Below are 27,056 nucleotides of genomic sequence, written 5' to 3'. Positions count from 1 at the left end.
ACATACACTTACTTTTTAAATTGTATTCCCCTATACTGATTACTGGCTACATGCCCTAAAATGTAATCTGTAATGTAATTGGATTACTCAAGTAAAGCAATGTATTCTGAATACTTTCTGGATTACTTTTAGATTACTTCAAAATCACCTGCCTGACCACCACTGAATTTGCTTTAGAGAATTATCTCACACATGATCATATGGCTACTGTGGCTTCTATGGCAACTAAAGCAATGAAACCACAGTTTAATTTGTTATTGATCACCCAGCCATATTAAAAAAAACATTTAAGTAGTCAATCATATAAAATTAGTAGGCTTAGGCTATATTAAAACTGAGCAGTTTTTTCTGCTCTACAGTCCAGACTGCAGCCTCTGAACCTCTAATACCCTCGAAAAAATGCACAATTTAAAATAGGTTTTGTTTGTGAGCGTAGGGCAGCAACATGATGATTTGAAAATACTGTAAAAAACTAAACAAACAAAAAAACACTGTAACTGCCTAATTTTTAGTTATGTAGGCTACTTAATATCACTTCTCTGCTGAAGTCGGTGTTGTTTTGGAAACAAGCGTGACTGACGTTGCTGTTAAATATGCTCATTATAAACATCATGACAGTCCAGGATCCTTTTAAAAACGTGAGGCAGTCGCAGTTCATTCATGTTGTTTACCAGAGACCAGACATTGAAGAGAAATATTGCTGGGCATCCCGATAACGCCATTACCAAAATGTAGCAAACTTCAGCAAAGACGGCCGAGGAGTTTAGCATTTAACCCTCCTTTCTTTCCCCGCATGAGAGCACTCTGGGCCGGCGGAGCATCAGGGGAATCCCGGTGTGAGATCTGATACAACCTATGCAGTCGCAAGTTGATCCCCCTCCCCCCACCCCCTTCCTCTTCTGACACACTTCTCTTTTGACACAACCTGTATGACTCAGCAGCAAGTTGACGTGACAAATGAGGCATAGCAACAAGTTGACGTGACATAAGAAGTGCTCCAGCGCCCACAACACTAAATTTACGTGGAAATGAGCGGTAGTCTAGAGAACTGGCGAGTTTTGTTTTGTTTTATCTTTCTTTTTTTCTTTTTTTGGAGATGATTCACAATGATTGCGCCCCTGGGCGGTCGCCCACATTGCCCATAGCTAAAACCGGCCCCGTTTACATGCATGCCGCTCTCTACATTGAAACCCCTGGATGGACTTTATCACTCTGCTCCCTGTTTTTACCACTGGAAATGTGTTTCAAACCCATCACTGTGTTCTTTATAACAATGTTGGATAGCCATCCTTAAGTGTAAGGAGGGAATAACATTTAGTACAAAGCCTTACTTGAAAGTTTACCTGTTTATCTTACCAGCTTAACCTCACTTAGAATATGTAACTTGCACACTCACTTGGTTTTACGAATTCCCAGTATCAGGACAGAATTAGGGAAGACCTTTGCCTTTCAGTTCTATGCCCCCCAAAAGTGGAATAACCTACAAATCTGTCTGAAACTGGATCATCTTATTTCTTTAGATAGCTTTAAAAATGTAGGATCAAATGTTCTAAAGTCTGTATGTAATTGTGGATTATGATTGATGTATTTGTATATTATATAACTGTGTGTTTTTGTATTTTGTATAATTTGTGTTTTTTTAATCAGGGCATCATTGAAAAAGAGAGCTCGCTCTCAATTGACCTTCCCCGAATAAAGGTGAAATAAAAAAAGTGACAACCCTATTGAAGACACACCAAGTTTCTCACTGGCACAGTTCCTGACATTGTTTTCATCAGTTACTTTAAAATGTTTCTAAAAACCCCAGCACCCGGCCAAACGCTGGACAAAAAACACACAGCAAAGAAAAGAAAATCATCGGAGGGCCGGTGGCAAATTTCCCTTATTGTCTACCCCTGTACAGACTCATGTTTCTATGTTGTAATAAACTGCAACAGCAATGTGCAACAACACAGAAAGTGCAACTACAACAATTAGGGGGTTTTGTAATTTACGCAGGAATTTTCAAGGGGTTGACAGAAGTTACGCATTAGATTTTAAAAAGAGAATTGCTTTTTGGGGCCCCAAGTGGCTATGAGGCCCTAAGCTGGTTCTTAGTTCACGTATGTCTTTGTCTGGCTCTGAGTGGAGCTGCACACAAATAACCACTCTGTTCAACTTCTGATCATCGACTAACTCTGCTTCTGCTTTTCTACCGACAACAGGTTCTGTCCGCCCAGACTTCACAGTTACAGCTGAGCTCTGACTCAGCTACAGTAACATTATAATAACACAACAACAACACAACGAGAAGTTGAAAGGCAGAGAACTCAGGAAATGAACAAAGAAAACATTCAAAGTGTTCACTTTACCTTCACACGAGAAAATAAACTGCGACACAGCCGTGCTGATTCTAATGTGAAAGTAAACTTTAAACAGGATGTGGGGGAGGGGAGGAGGTCACATAATCTGAGTGGAGCCTGGTGTTTTTACTGCTGTTTATATACCACTGAACCATAAAAGTTTAAAAATGAAGTGATCGTTCTTTAGTCAGAAGAACATGTGTATTTCCCCTGTGTGTGTGTCGTTATGTTGTCAGGAGCGTCAGCAGGGGGCAAAACTGATCCACTGCAGCAGGGTGAGGGTTGGGTACAGACTTGAAGTAGAAGTAAGTGATATATTTGTGTTAATATAAGTCTTAAATAGTTATATCTTCCGACAGCAATCACTTACATAGAGTGTTTGGTCTGAAACACGGGTCTGTCAGTCACTCTGCTCTGCTCTGAGCCAAGGAGAAAACTTTTCTCGTATCCTACAAGTTTTATCCAATGAGGAGAGAGAACGGCATGCAGGGCTGTGTGTGCAGCCAAGGAACGCCGTGAATGTGGTGACGTAGGGACGAGGACTGTTATGGTGCGTTCAAGGCAGCCCGTAACTCCTGTTTTTCCGTCCTGTGAAGTTGTATCAGTTTGATCTGGTACGAGTTCACGGGTCAGAAGTTACGAGTGGCTGTTATAGTGACTTTCACAGGTAAAACAGGTCGGAAAAACACGAGTGGGTTGCCTGGAACGCTACAAAGTCGTAAGTTGTGACTTGAAGCTGTAATTTACGATTTCAAAAGCCTGCCTGGAACGCAGCATTAGCCAAAACGACTGGATCGCTTACTTCTGCTTTAAAGCTGTACAGAAAAGAAAATTGAATTTGAGTCCACTGTGGGTCCTAACATTAGTGTAATAACTCAACTATCAGACGATGGAGCCCAAACTTTGTGCAAAATCATATTTTCAAGTAAATCCGGGATGAAAGTGTGGTCGTTTGTTTTTGCATTGGATAACGCAGGCGCACAAATTATACGTTAGCCTGTACACGATTCATCAGCCACTGATATTGGATCTGTCATCCATCAATCAAACGTCTTGGACACACACACACATACTGAGCTCGGTCTCGCCCCAAGTATTGAATATCCCGCCCGCTCGATAACGACAAATTTGTTTTCCTTACTCGTGGAAACTCGGCGCGACAAACAGGACAAATGGCCATTTCTGAACACCTTTAAGTTTCTATGTTGTACCAGACGGCTGCATTGTAGGCTAAGCAGCAGTAATGAGCTGCCTCATGTTTTTGGTATGATTAGATTGTTCAAGGTGCTGTTTTTTGTGCCCTGTTTTAGTTTGAAAGCATGTTGTGGGCAAAATATAATCATTTTCATTGCAATGAAAAAACATCCAATAAAACCATCTCAGGGGAAAACATGAAGAAGAGAAGAGTGGAGGGACTGCAGGTGTCCACACACCTTTATCTTAAAATCACCTGTAAAAGCCTCTGTCAGGGGGAGAGAACAAAATCATTAACTTTGTATTAATGACAAGAGGTGGTGTGATATGTTCATACAGCCTATGTGGGAATGCCAAAATAAAGAGGTAGATTAACCTTTTCCTTTTATCAATGTAAAGACCAAATGTGCCTGAGATCAGTTTTCAGATCAGATAAATCCTACCAGCACATTTATTTTGTGGCGTCCTCCTCTAGCTTTACCTCCTACCAGCAAACTAGCAACCAGCCACATCGTCAGATTATTAGAAATATTACTTTTGGTTGCTTGCAAAAAAGAAAAAAATAAATCAATGAAAACAACAACTTCTTCACAGCTGCTTGTAGATATTTTTATTCACTGCAATTGTATGATTATTTAGGATGTTATATCAGTTATATTAGCTGGATTTCATTACGCCCATAATAAATGACAGTATGTGTGTAGCTGACGACAGCATCAGTAGCTACAGAAGCTGGCAGAGGTCACGTCAGGACTCAGACAGGAAGTGAAGCAGCGTGTGAAGTGTGAAACATGATCCAGTGGTTTAATGGAGCCTGATCCAGCCTGACAGATCCTCCTGCCAGCAGCTCAGCCACTGGTTTGTGGACTGGGTGGTGATGTGTTAAAGGGATAGTTCAACATTAGGGCAAATTCTCCTAATCCCTATAGTCATAGCAGTAGGTTCATTACCTTTAATTATCGGTGCATGTTGTTTTGAGATCAGCGGGGCAGAGACGTGAGCTGCTCAGTGAACACAATGGAGGTGAACGGTACAGGTCCCCTGTCCCTCATCAAACTCATCAAATACACAATCCAACAACTCCACAACGCTTTGGTGGACAAGTTGTGACCTGCACATTCACCACGCTATGAAATAATGATCTATAATTATGTAACATCTCGACACATGAAGCAAATACTCTGAACTACTGGTGCTTTTGAAATCCCTCCGCCCAGCAGCCGTGTCTGGAAAGTAGTTCCGGTTACATTTGCCTCAAAAACAACTCTGTCTCGTGACACGTCGATGTGAACGTGAGGCGTCAGCTGCTTCTCCGAGGAGCAGGAGGTGAACGATTTAAACCTTCACTGAGTCGTCTGAGGTTTCTCATTACAGACGACAAGCGCATAAAAATAGACGAGACCTGGAAAACACTGAGCAGCACATGTAATAACCAAGTAGCCTCCACTTCTCTTTATATACAGATAAGAGAGAGTTTTCACTAGAGACGGAGAAACTGCAGCGTCATACAGACCGTGTACTGGTGACGCCTCAGTTTGTCCATAAATGATGAATATTATTATTGGTTTGTGAGCTGTGGTATCAAGATATGAACTTTGTTGACAAGAATAGATAATCAATCTTATCTCCAGAATATTTGTATCCGCTAATTTTATTCTAGAAATGTTACAACTATAGTAAATTACAATTTTTCCCCTAAAAAAAGTATTTTAATAAAAGAGAAAAACTCTTTAAAATACAAAGTACAACTACCTTATTCCTGAAACACTACGACTTTGTCCTTGAATTACAGCCACATTATTTCTGAAATTCTGGGATTTTATTCCTTCATTTCTTTTGTTTATCCTTTAATTATGAATTTATTCTTGTGACTTTGAAGACATGAAGCAAATACTCTGAACTACAAATCCCTCCGCCCAGCAGCCGTGTCTGAATGTAGTTCCGGCTGCATTTACCTCTAAAACAACTCTGTCTCGTACCTGCTGTCACCTGCTACAGTCAGACGTGCCAAATAAGAAACATGGTCTTCAACATGAGTTCATGTTTATTTCATATTTTATTGTGTCAGCTTGAAACCATACAACCATGTAGTGTAGTCGAACAGGAATGTGCACGGCCAATCAAATCCCAAACAATCCATGAACCAATCAATGGTCACTAATAAACAAAAAGTCATGACAGCAGTTAGGTAATGATTGTAGAAATATATAATAAAAATAATCAGTTTCAAAGTGAAGATACATTTAAATCTACAAACGTTATGAACTCAGCGTCATGGTAACAGAACAATCATTAGCTGGTAGGATTAGTAGCTGATGGTTTTTGTGCTGCTCTACATCAGCAGGAAATGCACATTACATATAAAACTGATTCAAATTGTTTTATTTGATTCAGTAAAACCACAAAGAAAAATAAATCACATGTAATTCATTATATTCAGCGTCTCTACAACATTATGTTTGTTTCCAGTTGTGTTTATTGTTGTGTCTGTTTACCTGTGACCAGCTCACAAACAGCCTGTAAAGTTGAACATGAACAGTGAATTTGTTTAAAATGTGTTTTTCTCCTCAGTGACGCTGGCGGCTCAGAGACTTTTAGCTTGGTGATATTAGGCCTCGTCCTTCATCAGCAGCCGAGTAAAAGTCACCGTGGTTTTTGTCCTGTAATAATCGACGCTTCCATCTTTAAAGGAAGAGGAAGAAGTTTACAAGAATCATTGAGAAGAGTTTAAAAAATCAACTGATTTAATCCATGAATGTGAAAACGTGAGTGAGAGATGGAGACAGACATGTAGAGACTGAACTGTCTGTTCAACAGTGAGAAGGTTTCTGTGACAGGAGGAGACTCTGATTCACTCAACACAGAGTCACTGAGGAACCAGACCAGAGTCTAAACCCAGGATACAGAGGTTGAGTGAAGGTGGTGTTGAAGGTGTAGAGGTGGATCAGTGAGTCAGAGGAGACTCTGTAGAAGGACAGAGAGCCAGCAGGACAGTCCACATACACTGCTACTCTGTTAGAGACAGAGGAGGAGGAGGAGGAGATACATGTCTGTCTGCCATTGTGCCAGACGTAGTAACCACCATCAGAGCAGATCAGACTCCAGGACTGATCCGTTCCTTCCAAACACACCTTCTAAACTGTTTCCTTTCCTTCTGATTCCTCTGTAACTCACTGATATATAAACCACTCCTCTCCACTCGACCTCCCAGTAGCAGCGACCAGTCAGACCAGTTGAACACAGCAGCTGAGGCCAGTAGTCAAATCTGTCTGGATGATCAGGATATGACTGATGCTCCTCCACATGTGTCGCCTTCCTGTTGTCGTCAGACAGTTTGATGTCTGTGTTCACTGTGTTTGTGTCGATTGTGAGTCGACAGGAATCTGATGGAGAGAACAAGACACAGCTGCAGTTATTGATCATGATGATTCTTTGTGAATAGATCTTACTGTGGCCTCACGAGGACTTTTAATCTCTCCCAGACTTAGGAGCTACTTTTAGGCCTAAAATACTTTGTGAATTACTCTTATTTTAAAAAACTAGGAGTCCTAAATTTAAGACTGACACGCCCACTTTTTTTAGGAGTTGCTCCTAAATTCGGCCCTTAGGAGCTACTTTTAACCCAAAGATTCTTTGTGAATACGGCCCCAGATATTTTTCTCATGACACAATTCAATCGGATCACGAAATAAAATTTTGACTCCTGTTCACTTACATGGAGACTTTTTCCGAATTGAGGTCCCATGGCGACGTTACTTCCTGCCTCTGCTTCAGCTCTCTATAACCGTGAAGGATTTTTTTTGTCATATCGTCTCATATTGTGTGTGTGTGTGTGTGTGTGTGTCCTCACCTGGGCGTCGCTCTGCTGCTCTCCATCGTCCCTCAGCTCCTCTGACGGCTCTCTGATGGACATGCGATGTTTCACCGTGGCCGCTGCCGCCGCCGCCGCCGCCACCAGTGCCCCCTCGTCGGCGCCCTCGGTGTCCGACGTGTTGGGCGACTCGGCCAGATCCAGGAACTCGTCCCGCCTCTGGCCCCGGAACCGGATCTTGTCCAGACGCTTCAGCATCGTAGTGGTGGTGGGCGTCGCCGAGAGACCGGGCTCTACCGGGACATGGCCGCCGACCAATCAGCTGCAGAGACTGAGCAGAGGGGGCGGAGCCACAGGAAGCACTGGTCAATGAAGGACCCACAAATATAATATCACTAAATAATCAATTAAGATCTGCAGCTTTAGTCAAACGTAACTTTATTCTACGTGAACAAAAAAGAATCAACTCCTATAAAAACATGTTCAGAAACTGTTCGTTCAATCAATCAATCAATCAATCAATCAATCAATCAAGCAATCAAAGCCGAAATGAATCAGCACAAACAGATACAAGTGTCAAAGATTCAAATGAATCCAGATGTTGAGACTAAACAGCTGCAGAGGATTCCTGCAGCTGCAACATGTTTTAACCTCTGAACGTCTCCAGGGCTTTTATTTTGAAACTCACTGAACTTTATTGTGACTTCTAGTGGAGGAATGATTCACAAAAAGGTTGGATAATTGATCACAAGTATTTGCAAATTAATTAATTAAATACAATATTATTAAATACTGGACATATTCGCTGCTTTATCAAATGAAATAACAGATATTTTCTAGAGGAGGCCGAGGTCCCGAGGGAAGGAAGCGAGGAAGCGAGGGGACAGAGTAGGTGTGTCTCGTCTCACCGTGAACCGACGCCGCCGCCGGACCAAACTTTGCTGCTTCCCGTCTCTCTCTCTCCGAGCCGAACCCGCTCCAAACCGGTTCAAATCCGCTCCGAACCGGTCCGGGTTCCTCCCAGACCCGCTCCGCTGCGACCTCCCGCCTCCTCCCCGGTGATTAGTCCGGGTTTTCGGGCCATTTCTGGGGCCAAACAACAGAGAGAGACCGTGTTTCACTACCTGACACCTAGTCTGGGGCCGTTGACTCGCTGTTTTGGTAGGAAACGGATCCAGGTTGAGAGAGACAGACCTTTCCTTCAACATAAAAGCACCATGCTAATAAAATGTGGTAAAACTCTTTAATTTCAGGAATATAATTTACAAGAAAGTCCCCGAGCCACTAAGTTAACATTTTGCTTTTATTGTATTACAAGTTAATGTTTATTTTATAAGTTTTATGTTGGTGAACACTTTTATTTTGGTGAATCTGGTGATTTCGGTATCCGCTACAGACAGGAACCAGAATGCAGACTAATTCGGAGGTAACAGACACCAGGCTCTTCGCTTGTCTGAAGAGCCTGGTGATGCGAGGCTACCTGACACCACACACATCACTCGCGGTGGGCGGGGACAGCGACGCACGGCACGTAGCCCCGAACGAGGATGTGACGCAATGACGTCGCGTTCTCATGCTGCGTTCGAGACGACTCGGAACTCGGAAACTCCCGGTTGAAAACTCCGATATCCGACTTCAAAGCGTTCAAAGAGACGCACCACGCCAGGATAACAAAAAAAGACGTTAAAGTAGGCTACATAAAATAAAAATAAATAATAATAATAAAACCAAAACCATTTACTACCTACACCGAGACAAACTTTAAAATTCATATTCAAATTGCTTCACGCAGCTTAGGTGCCTCACCTGTGAACACACCAGTCCCTCCTCTCCACTCTTTTTCATGTTTTCCCCGTGGATGGTTTAATGGGAACTTTTTTTTAATGCAATGAAAATGATTTGATTTTGCCCACAACATGCTTTCAGACAAAAGCAAGGCACAAAAAACAGCAGTGACCTTGTACAATATAATCATACCAAAAACACGAGGCAGCTCATTACTGCTGCTTACCCTACAATGCAGCCGTCTGGTGCAACATAGAAATATGAGTCTGTACTTCACGGTTCTTCTACTGTGTAATATTTTAAACCTTTACGGTTCAGTGGGAGAAATAAACAGCAGTAAAAACACCAGTCTCTCCACTCAGATCATGTGACCTCCTCCCCTCCCCCACTGCCTGTTCAAAGGTTACTTTCACTTTTGAACCAGCGTTTTTTTGTCGCAGTTCACCTGTTAAGGTAAGGAGACCAGTTTAAATGTTTGATCGCTGATCAATATTGGCTGTAACTGCCTATCACTAATTAATACAGACTGTTACTGCCTATCATCTGTGAGATGGCGTTTTCTCGATAACTTCCAGTGTTTTAAAATCCTTGTGTCAATGTGTATAATGTAGTGTGCGTGTCTCCTATGTGTCCCCTGTGTTCCTTGTTTTTATCATGTAAAGCACTTTGAGCTGTGGGCATGAAAAGTGCTATAAAAATGAAGCCTGATTGATTGATTGATTGATTGATTGATTGATTGATTGATTGATTGATTGATTGATTGATTGATTGATTGATTGATTGATTGATTGATTGATTGATTGATCATCGATCAATAGCTACTGCGTATCATTAATCAATAGTGACTCATACTGTCTATCACTAATCAATTCTGAACACCATGTTGTTACCAGGGTTTTCCTGAGACTTTACTGATTATTGATTTTCCAGTGTTGATCAATGCTCAGCATCAGGTTCTTCACAGTAACTGAGTACATTTAGTGCAGTACAGTTTCCTTGAGTATTTCCTTGTTGTGCTACTTCCTGCTTGTACTGCAGCTCATGTACCTGACAGGTGAAGCTACTGGTCACTTTCCAGCTATTCAACTATTCATATCTGTGGTTACACACAGCAAACACTCTGGGTTATTGATTATTGGACACAAATCATTAATATTGTTCTTAAGAATCTTTTAGGGCTGCAACAGTTTTACATTTTTCAAGCAGAAAATTTCACTGAAGATTTCCCTGTTTTCTTTGACTGTAAACTGAATATCTTTGTTTCTTTGATTGTTGTTGTGACAAAATGAGACATTTGAAGACGTGGCCTCAGACTGAGATGAACATGAACGCATTATTTGTCTGTGTTTTCTGACATTTGATGGAGAAGACGATGAAGAGTCTTTTTCTCTCTCTCTCTGATTTTCCAGTGAGTGAAATGACTGAATGTTGTGATAATGAAGCTGTGAGGTGAAATAAGTTTACTACCTACACCGGGAAAAACTTTGCATTCAAAGTGCTTCACGTAGCTAAGGTGCCTAACGTGTGAACACCTGCAGCCCCTCACCCTTTTTTGTGTTTTCCCCGTGGATGGTTTAGTAGGAAGTCATTTTTTAAAATGCAATGAAAAGGATTTTATTTTGTCCACGACATACAGTACGTTCAGACAAAAACAGTGCACAAAAAACAGCAGTGACCTTATATGAGGCAGCTCATTACTGCTGCTTACCCTGGCCGATACATCTGGTACAACGTAGAAACATGAGCCACAAGTTCTTCTACTGTGTCATATTTTAAACCTTTATAGTTCAGTGGGAGAAATAAACTGCAGTAAAAAACACCAGTCTCTCCACTCAGATCTGCAGCTTCATGACGCCATCTAGTGGACTGATAGTAGAAGTACAGCAGCTGATGGCAGCTTCCTCTTCCTCACTGCTGTGTGACTGCATTCAGCTGACACTGATATGAAGCAGAGAAGAAGAGCCAATCAGTGGAGGAGCAGCTGGAGACATGATGGACATGTGAGCTGCTGTGCACATGAATGATGTGTGTTTCCTCTGCAGGTGAAGCTACAAAGTGTGTGTGAGCTGATGTGGATGTGACCTCAGCAGCATGGATCAGTGTGAGGTCAGAGAGGAGGGAGCCCCTCCCTCTAAAACCACTCTGTGTGGGGGACATCAGGGCCAGACCAGAGGTCAAAGGTCAGAATTAAAACTGTCAGACTTTTTTCTCTAAAAGTCAGTTGTGTTTATTAAAAGATTGAAGATATTTTTCATCAGTTTTTCTCCAACATGCAGATTTATCAATTGTGTTGTTGTTTCAGGATCCAGCAGCAGAGACCAGACTCTCCTGAACCCAGCTGTCTGTCTTTAAAGAGCAACATGTCAAAGTACTTGCCCATGAACTTTGAAAAAGGACAAAACTAAATTTCAAAGCTTTGTCCCTGTTGAATGTTCTTCCTGTGGAGTCAAATCAGTCGAATCATTGAAATTTGAACAATTTCAATGATTCTCCATAAAATCAGAGTTATAACTCAGACACACATTGTCTCTACCTGAACAACCACATGTTAAAGGACAAGTACCATTTTTTACAACCTGGACCTTATTTCTGGCATGAAATAAGGTTGTTTACTCACCCATGTAACTTTGGTATCATGGGGAGTCCTTTGGACAATATTTAGGTCCATTCAGGAGTTGCTTATATCCATATAGTGGGAGTGATAGGGGCACAAAAAATACAGACTTGTTCTGTTATCATCATCCAGAGTCTGTAGAAATCTGACAAATATTCAGCCAGGTTGTATAATACTGCAAAACTTCTCTGTATCCATGTTCCATGTACCTAAAATATTTAACATCAGTTGTGTTGTTGTTGTTTCAGGATTCAGCAGCAGAGACCAGACTCTCCTGAACCCAGCTGTCTGTCTTTAAAGAGTGACTGGTCCAAGGGCATAGGTGCTGACTTTAAAGGAGGACGTGGATCAGCTGATCAGATGTAAGCTGTAACTGACAGTCAGACTCAGGTTATTGTAGAAATGAACCAGTTTGTACGACATGTTGTTGGACCAGGTCTGAAATCAAAGTGTCTCTGTTGTGAACGTCCTCAGGGGACATATAAAGTCCATCTTGTATTATCTCTCTGTACTGATGTTCACTTGACACTGATTCCTCCACAGAGTGGACCAGGAGAGCTCAGAGGTTCCCAGTGGTCAGTCTGCCCAGCAGCATCAAACACACCTGGACTCCATGTTTATGGTGGGTACATGTCCAACAGCTGCTGTTACATCTGTTGTGTTCACCATCATCTCCAATGCTGCACTTTGACACCAGTGGATTGTCAGTCTGTCCGGTTTTAGTTTGATGCTGTCACTCATAGAGTTTCTGTTCCAGCGGCTGGAGGAGAACATGGTCACTTTTGTGAAGAACGAGCTGAAGAAGATCCACGAACTTCTGAGTCCAGATTACCCAGAATGCCCAGGGAGTCAGAGGGAGGATGAGGAGGTGATGGATGGTGAGGAAGAGCAGAGGAGCATCAGTGAGGCGTTAGTGAAGATCACAGTGAAGCTCCTGAGGAGCAGGAAGCAGGAGGAGCTGGCTGAGCGTCTGCAGAGCAGTAAGAGGATTTCTATAAAGATTCAACATGATGGACAAATGAGACGTTCACTGATATCAACATATGGAGGGAAACATGTTCATATAGTCGTTATTTGGGGGAATTAACATGTTATATTTTCTTATTGGTCTGATTTCTTGTGTTTTCATTCAGAACATTTTGCTCCAGTTTGTCGACGTAAACTCAAATCTGACCTGAAGAAGAAGTTCCAGTGTGTGTTTGAGGGGATCTCTAAAGCAGGAGACCAAACCCTTCTGAACCAGATCTACACAGAGCTCTACATCACTGAGGGAGGGGCTGGAGGGGTCAATGATGAACATGAGGTCAGACAGATTGAAACAGCTTCAAGGAAACCAGACAGACCAGAAACAACCATCAGACAAGAAGACATCTTTAAAGCCCCACCTGGAAGAGACCGACCAATCAGAACAGTGATGACAAAGGGAGTGGCTGGCATTGGGAAAACAGTCTTAACACAGAAGTTCACTCTGGACTGGGCTGAAGACAAAACCAACCAGGACATACACTTCACATTTCCCTTCACCTTCAGAGAGCTGAATGTGCTGAAGGAGAAAAAGTTCAGCTTGGTGGAACTTGTTCATCACTTCTTCTCTGAAACCAAAGAAGCAGGAATCTGCAGCTTTGATCAGTTCCAGGTCGTCTTCATCTTTGACGGTCTGGACGAGTGTCGACTTCCTCTGGACTTCCACAACACTGAGATCCTGACTGATGTGACAGAGTCCACCTCAGTCAACGTGCTGCTGACCAACCTCATCAGGGGGGAACTGCTTCCCTCTGCTCGCCTCTGGATAACCACACGACCTGCAGCAGCCAATCAGATCCCTCCTGAGTGTGTTGACATGGTGACAGAGGTCAGAGGGTTCACTGACCCACAGAAGGAGGAGTACTTCAGGAAGAGGTTCAGAGCTGAGGAGCAGGCCAGAGAGATAATCTCCCACATCAAGACATCACGAAGCCTCCACATCATGTGCCACATCCCAGTCTTCTGCTGGATCACTGCTACAGTTCTGGAGGAGCTGTTGAAGACCAGAAGGAGAGGAGAGCTGCCCAAGACCCTGACTGAGATGTACATCCACTTCCTGGTGGTTTATCTAAAACTGAAGAAGGTCAAGTATGATGGAGGAGCTGAGACAGATCCACACTGGAGTCCAGAGAGCAGGAAGATGATTGAGTCTCTGGGAAAACTGGCTTTTGAGCAGCTGCAGAAAGGAAACCTGATCTTCTATGAATCAGACCTGACAGAGTGTGGCATCGATATCAGAGCAGCCTCAGTGTACTCAGGAGTGTTCACACAGATCTTTAAAGAGGAGAGAGGCCTGTACCAGGACAGGGTGTTCTGCTTCGTCCATCTGAGTGTTCAGGAGTTTCTGGCTGCTCTTCATGTCCATCTGACCTTCATCAACTCTGGACTCAACCTGATGTCACAACAACAAACATCTCTGTGGTCTCAAGTGTTTAAAGACACATTTACACCTTTCTACCAGAGTGCTGTGGACGAGGCCTTACAGAGTCCAAATGGACACCTGGACTTGTTCCTCCGCTTCCTCCTGGGTCTTTCACTGAAGACCAATCAGACTCTCCTACAAGGTCTGATGACTCAGACAGGAAGTGACTCACGGTCCAATCAGAAAACAGTCCAGTACATCAAGAAGAAGATTGAAGAGACTCCCTCTGCAGAGAAAAGCATCAACCTGTTCCACTGTCTGAATGAACTGAATGATCGTTCTCTAGTGGAGGAGATCCAACAGTCCCTGAGATCAGGACTTCTCTCCACAGATAAACTGTCTCCTGCTCAGTGGTCGGCTCTGGGCTTCATCTTACTGTCATCAGGAGAAGATCTGGATGAGTTTGATCTGAAGAAATACTCTGCTTCAGAGGAGGCTCTTCTGAAGCTGCTGCCAGTGGTCAAAGCCTCTAACAAAGCTCTGTAAGTGTAGAGATAGTTGGATTTACTCATCATTATATAAAAACACTTGTGTCTTTTCAACAGGACATAAAATAAATTCCTTTCTTATTCAATTCATCATGATCATCTCTTCAGACTGAGCAGCTGTAACCTCTCAGAGAGAAGCTGTGAAGCTCTGTCCTCAGTCCTCAGCTCCCAGTCCTCTAGTCTGAGACACCTGGACCTGAGTAACAACGACCTGCAGGACTCAGGAGTGAAGCTGCTGTCTGGTGGACTGGAGAGTCCACACTGTGGACTGGAGACTCTCAGGTAAGGATCCATCCAGCTGTTTATCTGATGACACTTGAACACACCTCCAGGTGTTGACAGTGGTTTCCTGTGTGTTGTTGTGTGTGTTCAGTCTGTCAGGATGTCTGGTCACAGAGGGAGGCTGCGCTTCTCTGGCCTCAGCTCTGAGCTCCAACCCCTCCCATCTGAGACACCTGGACCTGAGCTACAATCATCCAGGAGCCTCAGGAGTGAAGCTGCTGTCTGCTGGACTGAGGGATCCAGACTGGAGACTGGACTCTCTCAGGTATGGAGAGGCTGCTGCAGCCACACACACTGTCTGATAGAGGAGGAGGAGTTGGAACATTTTCTATGGCCCCATTTACGTTTGATCACACCTGGTATTAACAGCTGTCTCAGGTGATTGATGCATTGATGACATCAGATCTGATCACTCAGACCATATCCAGAGGTGGTGTAGGCCACAGTCAAGCTCCGCCCTCTCCACTGACGTCCTCTGTCACAGTCTGACTCGTCCCAACACAGTTTATACTGAAGCCAAAATCTTTGAGTGTTTCAAACATGAGCTGTGCAGCTTCCATCCGTCACAGTGATGAACTACTGGGATCAGGAGTTTCTCCTCATGATATCTTCAGTGTCTCTTCATGACTCACTGTGTCATATTCAGTAGAAGAGATCTCAGTGATGAAACCAGATGTTGGCAGCTTTGCTCTGAGTCGCTCCAGATGTTTTTTTCTAAATCAGACTTTATTTCAGAGTGTATCAGGAAACATTTCAGCTGCAGCTGGTTTAGAGTTATGGTTGGTAATCATGTTCAGAAATACTTTTTGTTCTACTGGGTGAAATGGTTGTTCTATCCTGAGAGTAGTCAATACATTATGTGTTCAGAAAAAGGAACGAAAATAATCAGACTCTGTGGCAGCTGTGGGACTGACAAAATTCTGACCAATCCATGTTTTTTGCTCCAAAAAGGAAAAAACAATCAGATGTAGGGATGTAACGATGCATCGTGACTCGATTAAAAATCGATACAAATCCGTGACGACTCGCATCGGTGAAAATTAAAAAGAATTGCGATGCGTGAGAACAAAGTCTCTGGTGAGAAGTCGCTTAGGATACATTATCTCAAAAGTCACTGGTTGATTCATTTGTTCGACACCAGACGCCGCCACGTACACATATCAATTCACTCTCTTTTCTCTCTCTATCTCTCTTGTCCCTCAGTGCTTTTATTTTATTTTTATTTTTATTTTATTTTATTCATATGCACAATGATAAAACAAAAATTTAATTTAATAATACAAAGACAAATAATTGTGCAGGAGAGGAAAAGAAGCCCAAAGGGCTTATATAAAATCCTCCCCCTCAATACAAGATCACCAAAACAAATCAACCAATAGAAAAAGAATAAGGAAAGAAAAGCAAAAAAGAGAAAGAAACAAAGAAAAAACACAATGAACAAACAAGCTCTCAAGCTGCACAGACCAATCTCAGACCAATCGACCATTGAAATTGGTTCATAAACTATTAGATTTCTTTTTTTTAATTGAACGACTATTTGCAAATAAGACCAGTTTTACTTGTGATAAAAAGTGATAAATGATGATGTGCAGTGTATCTGTAATGAAAGGTGAATTTTTCAGACTATCTTTCTCTTTTGAATAAAAGATCATTTTATTAGGTCATAATTTGTCTGTAGCTCATTTTTGATCTAAAAATGAATTGTGAGAAAATCGTATCGTGAACAAAAAATCGTGAATCGAATCGAATCGTGAGTTGAGTGAATCGTTACATCCCTAGTTTCTATTAGAGCTCCTTCATCCACTCACTGCTGCTGTGGCTCCTGTGGAAACCTGCTTACAGCCTCATTCTTCAGCTTCCTGGGGAGTTTTCTTCAAACTAACACAAGTTGTGTTCACACTCAGTGTTTCTCACTAAACTCACTGTTTCACTGAGCTCTAACAAACATGTTGAGTGTGTTTCCTTCCTCATCAAACACTGAAACCATCCACTGTTCACAGCTGCACTCTTCTTCTTCTTCTTCTTCTTCTTCCTCCACCTGTTGTGTCTTCATCTTATTTGCTGTGACGTGTGTTTGTGCAGCTTGAGAGTCAGAGAGTGAAAGTGTGTGTCTGACACTGAAGTGACATCACATGGAGAAAACACATGATGAAGTGTTTCCTCCTCGTCTCCTCCTGCTCTGTATCATCACTAGATAAAGACTCCAGCTCCTTCTTCTCTGTGCTCAGTGTTCATCCATACCAGCCTCCATGTGAACACAGTGATAAAACAGCGTGTGTGTGAGAGCCATGTAATGTCCATGTGTGCATGCTGACAGAGAACGTGCTGCTCTGACCCCCCTCCTCCTTTCAGGGTGCAGCCTGCTGGAGCCCAATTCTTGACACCAGGTCCATGGAGATGTAAGTGTGTTTTTACTTTGAGCAGCACATTCAACCATCTTGCCCCGTTTACATGAGAGCTTTAATTCCGAATTAAAATAATTTAATTCGGAATTAAAGTTAATTCCGCTTTAAAAAGATCATGTAAACACTTAATTCCGAGTGAAAATGATAATTCGGAATTAAACTTTATTCTGAATTAAGTGGGTGGTTTATTCCTATTTTAAATCGGAATTAATTAATTCCTCGATCATGTAAACGTTTATTCTTCTTAAAATTAATTCCTGTCGTTCTACGCATGCGTATTAATTGACTCGCCGCTCTGTGTGTGGGTCGCGGTGATAATTTAACCGTGAAAAGTAGGCTACAACACACACAACATAACGTTACAGCCGCAGTGAGTGAGTCATGTCGGGACAACCAGGCTTCATGAACCCGCTTCACAGACCCCGGTGCTTGGCCGCCGCCGCCGCTGCTGCTCTAGTGGTCGCCGGGCACCGGGGTCTGTGAAGCGGGTTCATGAAGCCTGGTTGTCCCGACATGACTCACTCACAACACTGCGGCTGTAACGTTGTGTTGTAGCCGAAAAGTAGGCTACACACAACATAACGTTACAGCCGCAGTGTTGTGAGTGAGTCATGTCGGGACAACCAGGCTTCATGAACCTGCTCCACCGCCGCTGCTGCTGCTCCGGCGGGGAAGGCGAAGCTCACTGCCAGGATCCACACCGGAGCAGCGGCGGCGGCCGGGCTCACACACCCAGGGAAGGCCATCCTGGCAGTGAGGGTGTGTGAGCCCGGGCCGCCGCCGCCGCTGGGGGGCGGCCCGGGCGGGGAAGGCGATCAGTGAGCTTTGCCTTCCGGGCGGCCAGCCTCACACACCCGAGGAGTTCCGGCAAGATGGCGTGCTGAACGGCAGCGCGTATCGGAGGCTGCAACGAATTCGTCCCAAAATATATTCAAAGAACACTCAGAAAACTCAAAATGAATCCAAGTAACGTATTGAAGCCTGCTAAACTGATACTAACAGGTGGAAATGCCACAACAACGCCTCAAACACCGAACAATTGGGAGGATGTCTCGGTGCTTGCCGAAGACCACGAGTATGCTATGGAAGCTAGCATGGCTAATCAATCCAAACGAAAAGATGTCGGGTCCGCTCCAGCGACTCCGAACAAGCCTCCAGCCGGCAAGAAAAGTAAAGGTCAAAACGACGAGACGGAGGTCTCCAACCTGACTATACTTGAAGCCATTCGAGGTATGGAAAAAAACTTTGATGAGCTAAAGGAACAAGCTAAGCAAACTAGCTGTTTGCTTGCTGCATTGACAAAAGCGGTGCAGTTTAACGCAGAAGAAGTTAAGGAATGCAAAGGAAAAGTGAAGGAACTGGAAAAACAACACGAAGTCCTTAAAAGGGAAAATGAAGAACTGAAAGAGAGAATCAGGGAGCAGGAAAGATACAAGATGCGGTGGTGCCTTAAGCTTAATGGTTTGGAAGAGAAAAGTGACGAGAATATCCGAGCAGACACCATCCAGCTCTTCAAAAAAATCGCCCCTAACTTAGAAATACGCCAGATAGAAGATGCCGTCGACGTCGTACACAGAGTCGGGCGGAAAGAAAACAACCGGAGCAGCAGACCACTGGTGGTGCTATTCGTACGGAGGCTGGTCAAGGAAGAGATCTGGTGGACTGGCGCAAAAGCAAGGATTCCCCGGTGTGCAAAGAGAGAGGCGTCCGCTTCGCGGAGATGCTGCCGCTGGAAGACCGAGAGGCGAGGAAAAAGCTGTGGCCGCAGATCGAGCAGGCTCGACGTGAAGGGAAACGAGCCTACTACCGCGGTCCACACGGGTACATAGAGGGTCAAAAAATTGGTTAACGATAGGCAGGCTTTGATACATAAATACACAAGATGAGTGAAAGATGGTAACATGGGATGCAGTTGCTTGTTAAATAGAGTAAGTCAAGCTTTACACTTTTAAGCACTTTAAAGCTTACTGTCAATTTGTTAAATTTGTTCTTTTATTTTGACGAGAATGTTCAATTGCACTATTTCATTTGCTTCTTTAAACGTGAGGGGACTTAAAGACTTGGTTAAAAGAAAATCTTTATTTCTATTTTGCAAAGGGCGGAATGCACATTGTCTGTTGCTACAAGAAACTCATTCTTCTGACAAAGATGCGAACTTTTGGACTAATATGTGGGGGGACCGAATATTATTCAGTCATGGAAGCAACAGGTCTGCTGGTGTTGCTATTTGTTTTCATAGATTTCCAGGTGATATAATTACACACAGAGCAGATAGAGAAGGTCACTGGTTAATAGCAGTTTTGAAGGTTGAAAGCCATTTTCTGATCCTAATTAATATATATGGCTACAAATCTGTCACCCAAAACAGACAAATTCTTGAAAATATTACTTCTAAGATAACAGAGCTGAAAATACTTCACCCCACTGATTTTATTTTAATGGGAGGTGACTGGAATATGGTGCCTGATGAGTGGGAAGATAGATGGCCCTCCAAATTTGATAATCATCATTTTAATCCCCTTATGGAAGAATTCATCAGAGATAATAGCTTGATAGATATTTGGAGAAATCAAAACCCAGGGAAAAAACAATATTCCTGGTATAAACCTAATGGTAACGCTAAATCTAGAATTGACTATTGGCTTGCTGCTGATACGCTTGAAGGACAAATCTCAGAAGCTGTCATTTCCAAAGCTCCTCTGACCACTGTATAACTGAAATAACATTAAATTCAATTTACAAGAAAACAAAAAACAAAGCTTATTGGAAATTTAATTCTAACCTACTAAAAAATAAAGATTATTGTGCTAAAATAAAAGATATTATAATTAAAATTGAGAAAGATGAAAACTTAAATAGTTTTTGTAATAAATGGGAATATGTTAAATATAAAATTAGAGAGTTTTCTATTAAATTCAGTAAAGAATTAAACAAAGAAAGAAAAAGGGAAGAAAGCAATTTATTTTCTGAAATTAATCAATGCTGCAACAGACCAGATTTGACTAGTGAAGACAAGGAAAAATTGCTGCTTCTACAATCCAAACTTGATGATATCTTTCTGAAGAGAGCCCAGGGTGCTTTTGTAAGGTCAAGAGCAAAATGTTTGTTGATTAATGGAAGAGAATGCAAGGAGAAACAAATTATTGAAAAAGAAGTTTTTATGTTTTATAATAATCTATACTTGTCTAAATATTCTCCTATTGATTCAACCAACTTCTTTGACCAAATTGCAAATTACAAACCAAACATTAACGATATATTTAAAGAAATTTGTGATTCGGACTTAAAAATAGAAGAATTAGATGCTGTCAGTTCGAAATTGGCTCAAAACAAATCCCCTGGCTCGGATGGGCTTACTGCCAATTTTTACCATTTCTTTTGGAAAGATATCAGAAATTTGTTGTTCAAAGCAATCCAAGAATGCATTGAAAAACAAGAACTAATGCCTAGTATGAAACAAGGTGTGATAACACTTATTCCCAAGCACAACAAAGATAAAAGAATATTGGACAACTTAAGACCTATCACTCTTCTTAATACTGATTATAAATTGCTTTCTGGATGTATAGCAGCTAGAATGAAAACAGGTTTATCAGAACTTATTGATGAAACACAATCTGGCTTTCTGGGTGGACGATCTATTCATAACAATATACGACTGGTCTTGGATCTAATTGATTATAGTCATATACTGTCTGACGAGGGGTTTATTCTCTTCCTAGATTTTTATAAGGCTTTCGATTCTGTGGAGCATCCCTTTATTTTAAATACTTTAAATTACTTTGGTTTTGGTCAAAAATTCATAAACCTGATAGGTATGTTATATAGGGACATTAACAGTTGTGTAGCTTTGGAACACGGTACATGCACAAGATTTCAAGTCAACAGGGGTATTAGACAAGGTTGCAATAACTCTCCCTTACTATTTATTCTAGTAGCTGAGTTATTATCAATTATGATAAAAAATAGTGATATTGAAGGTATAGACATTTTAGGAAAACAATTTATAATTAGTCAATTTGCTGACGATACGACTTTATTTTTAAAAAATGAAGGACAAATTCCCAAAGTATTAGATATCATAAATCAATTCTCCAAAGCATCAGGCTTGAAACTTAATATTGATAAATGTGAAATATTTGCCCTTCATGATCAGTCGGCACTCTCAATATGTAACATTGCAATTAAAACACAAGTTAAATATTTAGGCATAGTTATTACTAGAAATAAAATAGTAAGGGAGAGTGAAAATGTTTCTAAAAATCTGAATAAATGTAAAACCATTCTAAACTCTTGGTTACAGAGGGACATCACTGTATTTGGGAGGGTTTTGCTCTCTAAAATGGAGAGTTTGTCAAGAGCTATTTATCCTGCTTTTTCACTGGAAATTTCAGACAAAATGATTAAACTTATCAATAATTTAAACTTTAAATTAATTTGGAAAAACAAATGCCAGTATATTAGAAGAGCTGATGTGGTTAAAAGTATTGAAGAGGGTGGCTTAAATGCTATAGACTTCTCAGTTATGAATGGTGTTTTAAAATTAAAATGGCTCAATTCATTTATTTTGTACAAAGACTCATTTTGGTTTAGCATTCCTAATGCAATTTTTCAAAAAATGGGAGGCATTGATTTTTTGTTGCGTTGTGACTATAATATGTCTAAACTGCCTGTGAAACTTTCAGATTATCACCAACAAGTTCTCCTTTACTGGAACTTAATATATAAGCACAATTTTACCCCTCACAACTCACCCTTGTGGAATAATAGATACTGTCCAATCGTAAATCATTGTTTTGGGGGACCTGGTTTGACAAAGGAATTTGGGCTGTTTCTCATGTGATGGATGATCATGGCGATTTCCTTACTCATGAAAACCTTTGTGTCAAATATAATTTTCAGTTTTCAATTAAGGATTACAATAAAATAATCAAAGCCATTCCGGTTCCTTTTAAAAATATGACTCAACAGCTGCTGATACATTCTAATACTTTTGTAATGAGATCACTAAGTGTGTTAGGAATTAGTCTAGGTAGTAAAGTATTCTCTAATAAATTTATTAGAAATATTTTAACTGAACAATATTACCCTTGTCAACTAAAAAGAAAATATATTTTGAAAGATTACAATGTTGTGGAAGCAAGAACGATTAGAAAGTGATATTTGTCTTACCCTGTCCCTCAGAAAACAAAAGAGATCACATTTAAAATACTGAATGACATTTATCCATCAAACCACTTCCTACATATTAGATTTAATTTGGATAATAATATGTGTGGTTTTTGTGAGAATGATATGGAAACAGTAGAACATATTTTCTTTGAATGTGAGTGTGTTGTACAATTTTGGACTTCATTTCAAAACTGGTTGTTATCTAAACACATTATTTTGCCCCCACTAAATTGGATGTCGATCAAGGTTGGACTACAGTTAAAGGAAAAGAACTTGGACTTTTTGGTGAACATTTTAATTTCCCTTGGGAAACACTTCATCAACAGATGCAAATACCTCAAAGTGAAACCCCACTTCAATGGATGGATAAACGAACTCAGAATGTATAAAAAATCTTTGTATTACATGAAAAGCAAAAATGCCCTAAAGTTATTTTCTTTGCTGGACTTATTTAATATTGTGGACTGAGACCCTCACGTTCTCTTTTCTTTTCTTTTTGTTCTTGATTGATCAAGATAGCTGATTCAGCACTGTGAATGTATCCACTACCAATGTGCCTTAAATGTTTGTATTTTGAAGTCACTTCAATAAAAAAAAAAAAAAGCCTCACACACCCAGGGAAGGCCATCCTGGCAGTTAAGAGGAGAAACTTTCTGCTTCTAAGTTGTTGTAAAGTTTAGGAGCAGCGGATCGGCTTGCGGCTGCAGCTCTGTTCACTTCACACACTGAGAATGGAGTTTGTTTTCTTCTGGTAGACGTAAATACGTAAACACGTGTACCCTCTGTCCAATCAGAACGCTTCCCGACCCCCAGACGTTAAGCAGAATTAAATAAAGGCGATTTAATGTGTTTTCCATGTTAACCCCAATTCGGAATTATTATGTCCATGTAAACTCGAAGGAAAATATTTTAATTCCGAACTATTTAATTCAGAATAATTAATTCCGAATTAAAAAACATCATGAGTGTCACATCACTGACGTCATTAGTCTTCATCAAACTGTCAATAACTGATCACATGATCAATAACTGCAGCTGTGTCTTGTTCTCTCCATCAGATTCCTGTCAACTCACAATCGACACAACCACAGTGAACACAAACATCAAACTGTCTGACAACAACAGGAAGGCGACACGTGTGGAGGAGCATCAGTCATATCCTGATCATCCAGACAGATTTGAGTTCTATCCTCAGCTGCTGTGTTCAACTGGTCTGACTGGTCGCTGCTACTGGGAGGTCGAGTGGAGAGGAGGGGTTTATATATCAGTGAGTTACAGAGGAATCAGCAGGAAAGGAAACAGTAGAGACGGTGTGTTTGGAATCAACGATCAGTCCTGGCGTCTGGACTGCTATGATGGTCGTTACTACGTCTTGCACAATGACAGTCGGACAGAGATCATCACCTCCTCCTCCTCCTCCTCCTCCTCCTCCTCCTCTGTCTCTAACAGAGTAGCAGTGTATGTGGACTGTCCTGCTGGCTCTCTGTCCTTCTACAGAGTCTCCTCTGACTCACTGATCCACATCTACACCTTCAACACCACCTTCACTCAACCTCTGTATCCTGGGTTTGGATTCTATCCCGGTTCCTCAGTGACTCTGTGTTGAGTGAATCAGAGTCTCCTCCTGTCACAGAAACCTTCTCACTGTTGAACAGACAGTTCAGTCTCTACATGTCTGTCTCTGTCTCTCACTCACGTTTTCACATTCATGGATTAAATCAGTTGATTTTTTAAACTCTTCTCAATGATTCTTGTAAACTTCTTCCTCTTCCTTTAAAGATGGAAGCGTTGATTATTACAGGACAAAAACCACGGTGACTTTTACTCAGCTGCTGATGAAGGACGAGGCCTAATATCACCAACCTAAAAGTCTCTGAGCCGCCAGCGTCACCGAGGAGAAAAACACATTTTAAACAAATTCACTGTTCATGTTCAACTTCACAGGCTGTTTGTGAGCTGGTCACAGGTAAACAGACACAACAATAAACACAACTGGAAACAAACATAATGTTGTATGGACGGTGAATATAATTAATTACATGTGATTTATTTTTCTTTGTGGTTTCACTGAATCAAATAAGACAATTTGAATCAGTTTTATATGTAATGGACATTTCCTGCTAATGTAGAGCAGCACAAAAAACCATCAGCTACTAATCCTACCAGCTAATGATTTTTTCTGTTAACATGACATGTTTTTTATTTGACACGTCTGACTATAGCAGGTGACAGCAGGTACGAGTCGTTTTGGCTGCTGGGTGGAGTGATGTGTCGTAATGTTACATAATTATACATGATTATTTCAGAGCGTGGTGAATGTGCAGGTCACAACTTGTCCACCTCCATTGTGTTCACTGGGCAGCTCACGTCTCTGCCCCGCCGATCTCAAAACAACATGCACCAATAATTAAAGGTGATGAACCTACTGCTATGACTATAGGGAATACGGCAATTGGAGAATTTGCCAAAATGTTGAACTATCCCTTTAACACATCATCACCCAGTTCACAAACCAGTTCTGCTAACATGAAACTGTGGTCATTAGATGTTAAACCGTATTTATCCCAGTAAATGTCTGAGACGAGCTACGGATAGCATGGCTAACACGGAGCTAACCGTGTTAGCAAAGTGAATTGGTTTTTCACATTAACTTTATATTAACTTGGACGTTGACAGTCTCGTGTTCTTCGGTCAAGACACACAGGTGGGCACAGGGAGGGGTGGGGGGGGGGGGTATGTGCTCTTGTGGAATATAGGCTGCAACAAATTAAATAAGATTTAGACATATTCAAAAAAAAAAAACTTACCGAATCGTGATATCAGCTCCCTCTGGTCTGTTAGCACCGTTGGACGAGTCATAAATGCGGTGAAATGACAAATGACTAAAATTAATTAACTGCCAACTGTACCTGGGCTATCTATCATCCAAATGTATTGACAAAACTGACTTAAAGGAGAATGCCAGCCATTTTTGACCCCTAAATCGTTTTCCTGATGGTCACGCAGTGTTGTGGGGAGCAAAAAACGCGACTAAAATTGATGCAGGCAAACCGGAGTTACACCATGGCTACCTGGCGCTAGGGATAACGTTAGCAACAATGCTAACCCATGGGGGCAATTCTTTCAACCACAACAAACACTCAAAAAACAGTCAAATCTCTATGGCACATGACTGGAATCCTTAAAAGACACCACTGAACTCATATTCAGTGTACAATAGGCTATAAACAGTATAAACTTTGTGTTTTTGCATGTAGTCACTCACCTCAGATAGCCTAACTGTGGAACATCCTGGAAAGACATTACAATCCGATCGCAGAGCGCCTAGCTCTCTCCGCCACAGAAACAAACACTTTTTTTTCTTGTTGTGATGATTTTCTAATGTCCAAAATATCTCCAACTGTTTATTTTTGTGAAGAAGACAACTGATTCTCGGATAAAACGGGCTAGATTTTTTCCCCCGAGTGGATGGATGAAGCTCCGACATGAGGTGGCGTGGTGGCGTTCAATTTCACGTTTTCAAGTAGGAGGTCAGGAAAGAGTTCTCAGTTCCGAGTTGTCCTGAACGCAGCATTAAAGCGGTAGGCTACGTCACACACGTCAGAAAAGCGGAAGTGAACTAAAGAGTTGAGTGTTTCTGGGGGAACTTTGACAGACAGTTGCTGCTGCTGCTGCTGTTGTTGCTGTGGTGACGGGGTCGTTGTGTCCGTGAACAGGTAAAGATAAAGAAACTTTAACCTGTCGAGGCCGTGAAGGCGCCGCAGCTGACATGGTTTCCACGGTGCAGAACACGGACGTGAAGCAGGTAAGTTAAGAGAGACTCACCTGGGGCTGAGGCGGCTTATTATGGGCTGTCTCACACCCACAAACACAACGAGAGATCTGAATTTCACACATCTGCAGAAGAACTCCGACAGAAACCAGAGGAGTGAGGCTGTTTATCAGAGTTGTGCACCAGACTCCGTTTAAATAATCATTATTTTAAGTATAATAATGTTCTTTTTTGAAGCAAACATCAATTAAAGCTCATAGTTTGAGACGTGAGTGACTTATGTTCAATTCGGCACAGAAATAAAATCCATGCAGCCACACGTTGCACTAAAATCCAAACTGATTCATCTTGCACAAGTTCCATCAGACCGGGAGAGATTAGAAAGTGATTAAATATTAAAATATAAATGCATAGATTATATAATGTACGCCGATTTGAGGAGCGGGACCTAATTATTTCTAAACACCCATAATCATTTATTTACCTGTGACACTTCTGTCGCAGATTAGTGACGTAAATGTGAACTTGCACGTTTTCTAGTGGAGATCCGGATCGATGAATAAGAGGCTGAAATTCAGGTCAGTTTCTGCAAAGACTGAGAGAAAACGAAGCAGAATTATATTTTAAGATCTTTATGATTTAGAAAACAGAAGTTAAAATGTTTTATAATGATGTCTAAAAGGTCAGTTTGCTTTTCTGCCCCCTTTCATTCAGAAGCTGCATGATTTTTTTGTGTTAAATCAAA

General features: G+C 41.5%; 3 protein-coding genes across 3 annotated transcripts in view; 2 read left to right on the top strand and 1 right to left on the bottom strand.

Moving 5' to 3' along the window:
- LOC146986424 (protein NLRC3-like) overlaps nt 1-27,056 on the bottom strand; it is a 478,141-nt gene that overhangs the window by 8,226 nt on the left and 442,859 nt on the right. The gene's annotated exons all lie outside the window — the stretch shown is intronic.
- Nucleotides 12,618-19,216, top strand: LOC146986447 (protein NLRC3-like). The gene is made up of 5 exons (XM_085780362.1): nt 12,618-12,726; nt 12,880-14,674; nt 14,789-14,962; nt 15,054-15,227; nt 18,946-19,216. Exons 1-5 carry the CDS (start codon nt 12,618-12,620, stop codon nt 19,214-19,216), a joined length of 2,523 nt encoding a protein of 840 aa, XP_085636488.1.
- The window catches only part of LOC146986446 (cytosolic 5'-nucleotidase 1A-like), a 15,529-nt gene continuing 14,660 nt past the window's right edge, over nt 26,188-27,056 (top strand). The window contains exon 1 of the mRNA XM_085780233.1: nt 26,188-26,344. Within this exon, the coding sequence (XP_085636359.1) occupies nt 26,309-26,344 (36 nt within the window). The 5' untranslated portion in view covers nt 26,188-26,308. The remainder of the gene's footprint in view (nt 26,345-27,056) is intronic.

Source organism: Trachurus japonicus, chromosome 6, assembly GCF_045865225.1.
Source record: "Trachurus japonicus isolate A0001 chromosome 6, Traja_1.0".
In the NCBI taxonomy this organism is placed as follows: domain Eukaryota; kingdom Metazoa; phylum Chordata; class Actinopteri; order Carangiformes; family Carangidae; genus Trachurus; species Trachurus japonicus.
Note: the sequence above shows the minus strand (reverse complement) of the source record. Positions and strands in the feature narration are given on the sequence as shown.

Bases quoted from the DNA above. Each gene is read 5' to 3' on its own strand.
- LOC146986447 (XM_085780362.1), top strand. From the start codon at position 12,618: ATGGATGGTGAGGAAGAGCAGAGGAGCATCAGTGAGGCGTTAGTGAAG. The intron at 14,675-14,788 runs GTAAGTGTAGAG...TCATCTCTTCAG, and splicing joins AAAGCCTCTAACAAAGCTCT to ACTGAGCAGCTGTAACCTCT. The intron at 15,228-18,945 runs GTATGGAGAGGC...TCGTACACAGAG, and splicing joins TGGAGACTGGACTCTCTCAG to TCGGGCGGAAAGAAAACAAC.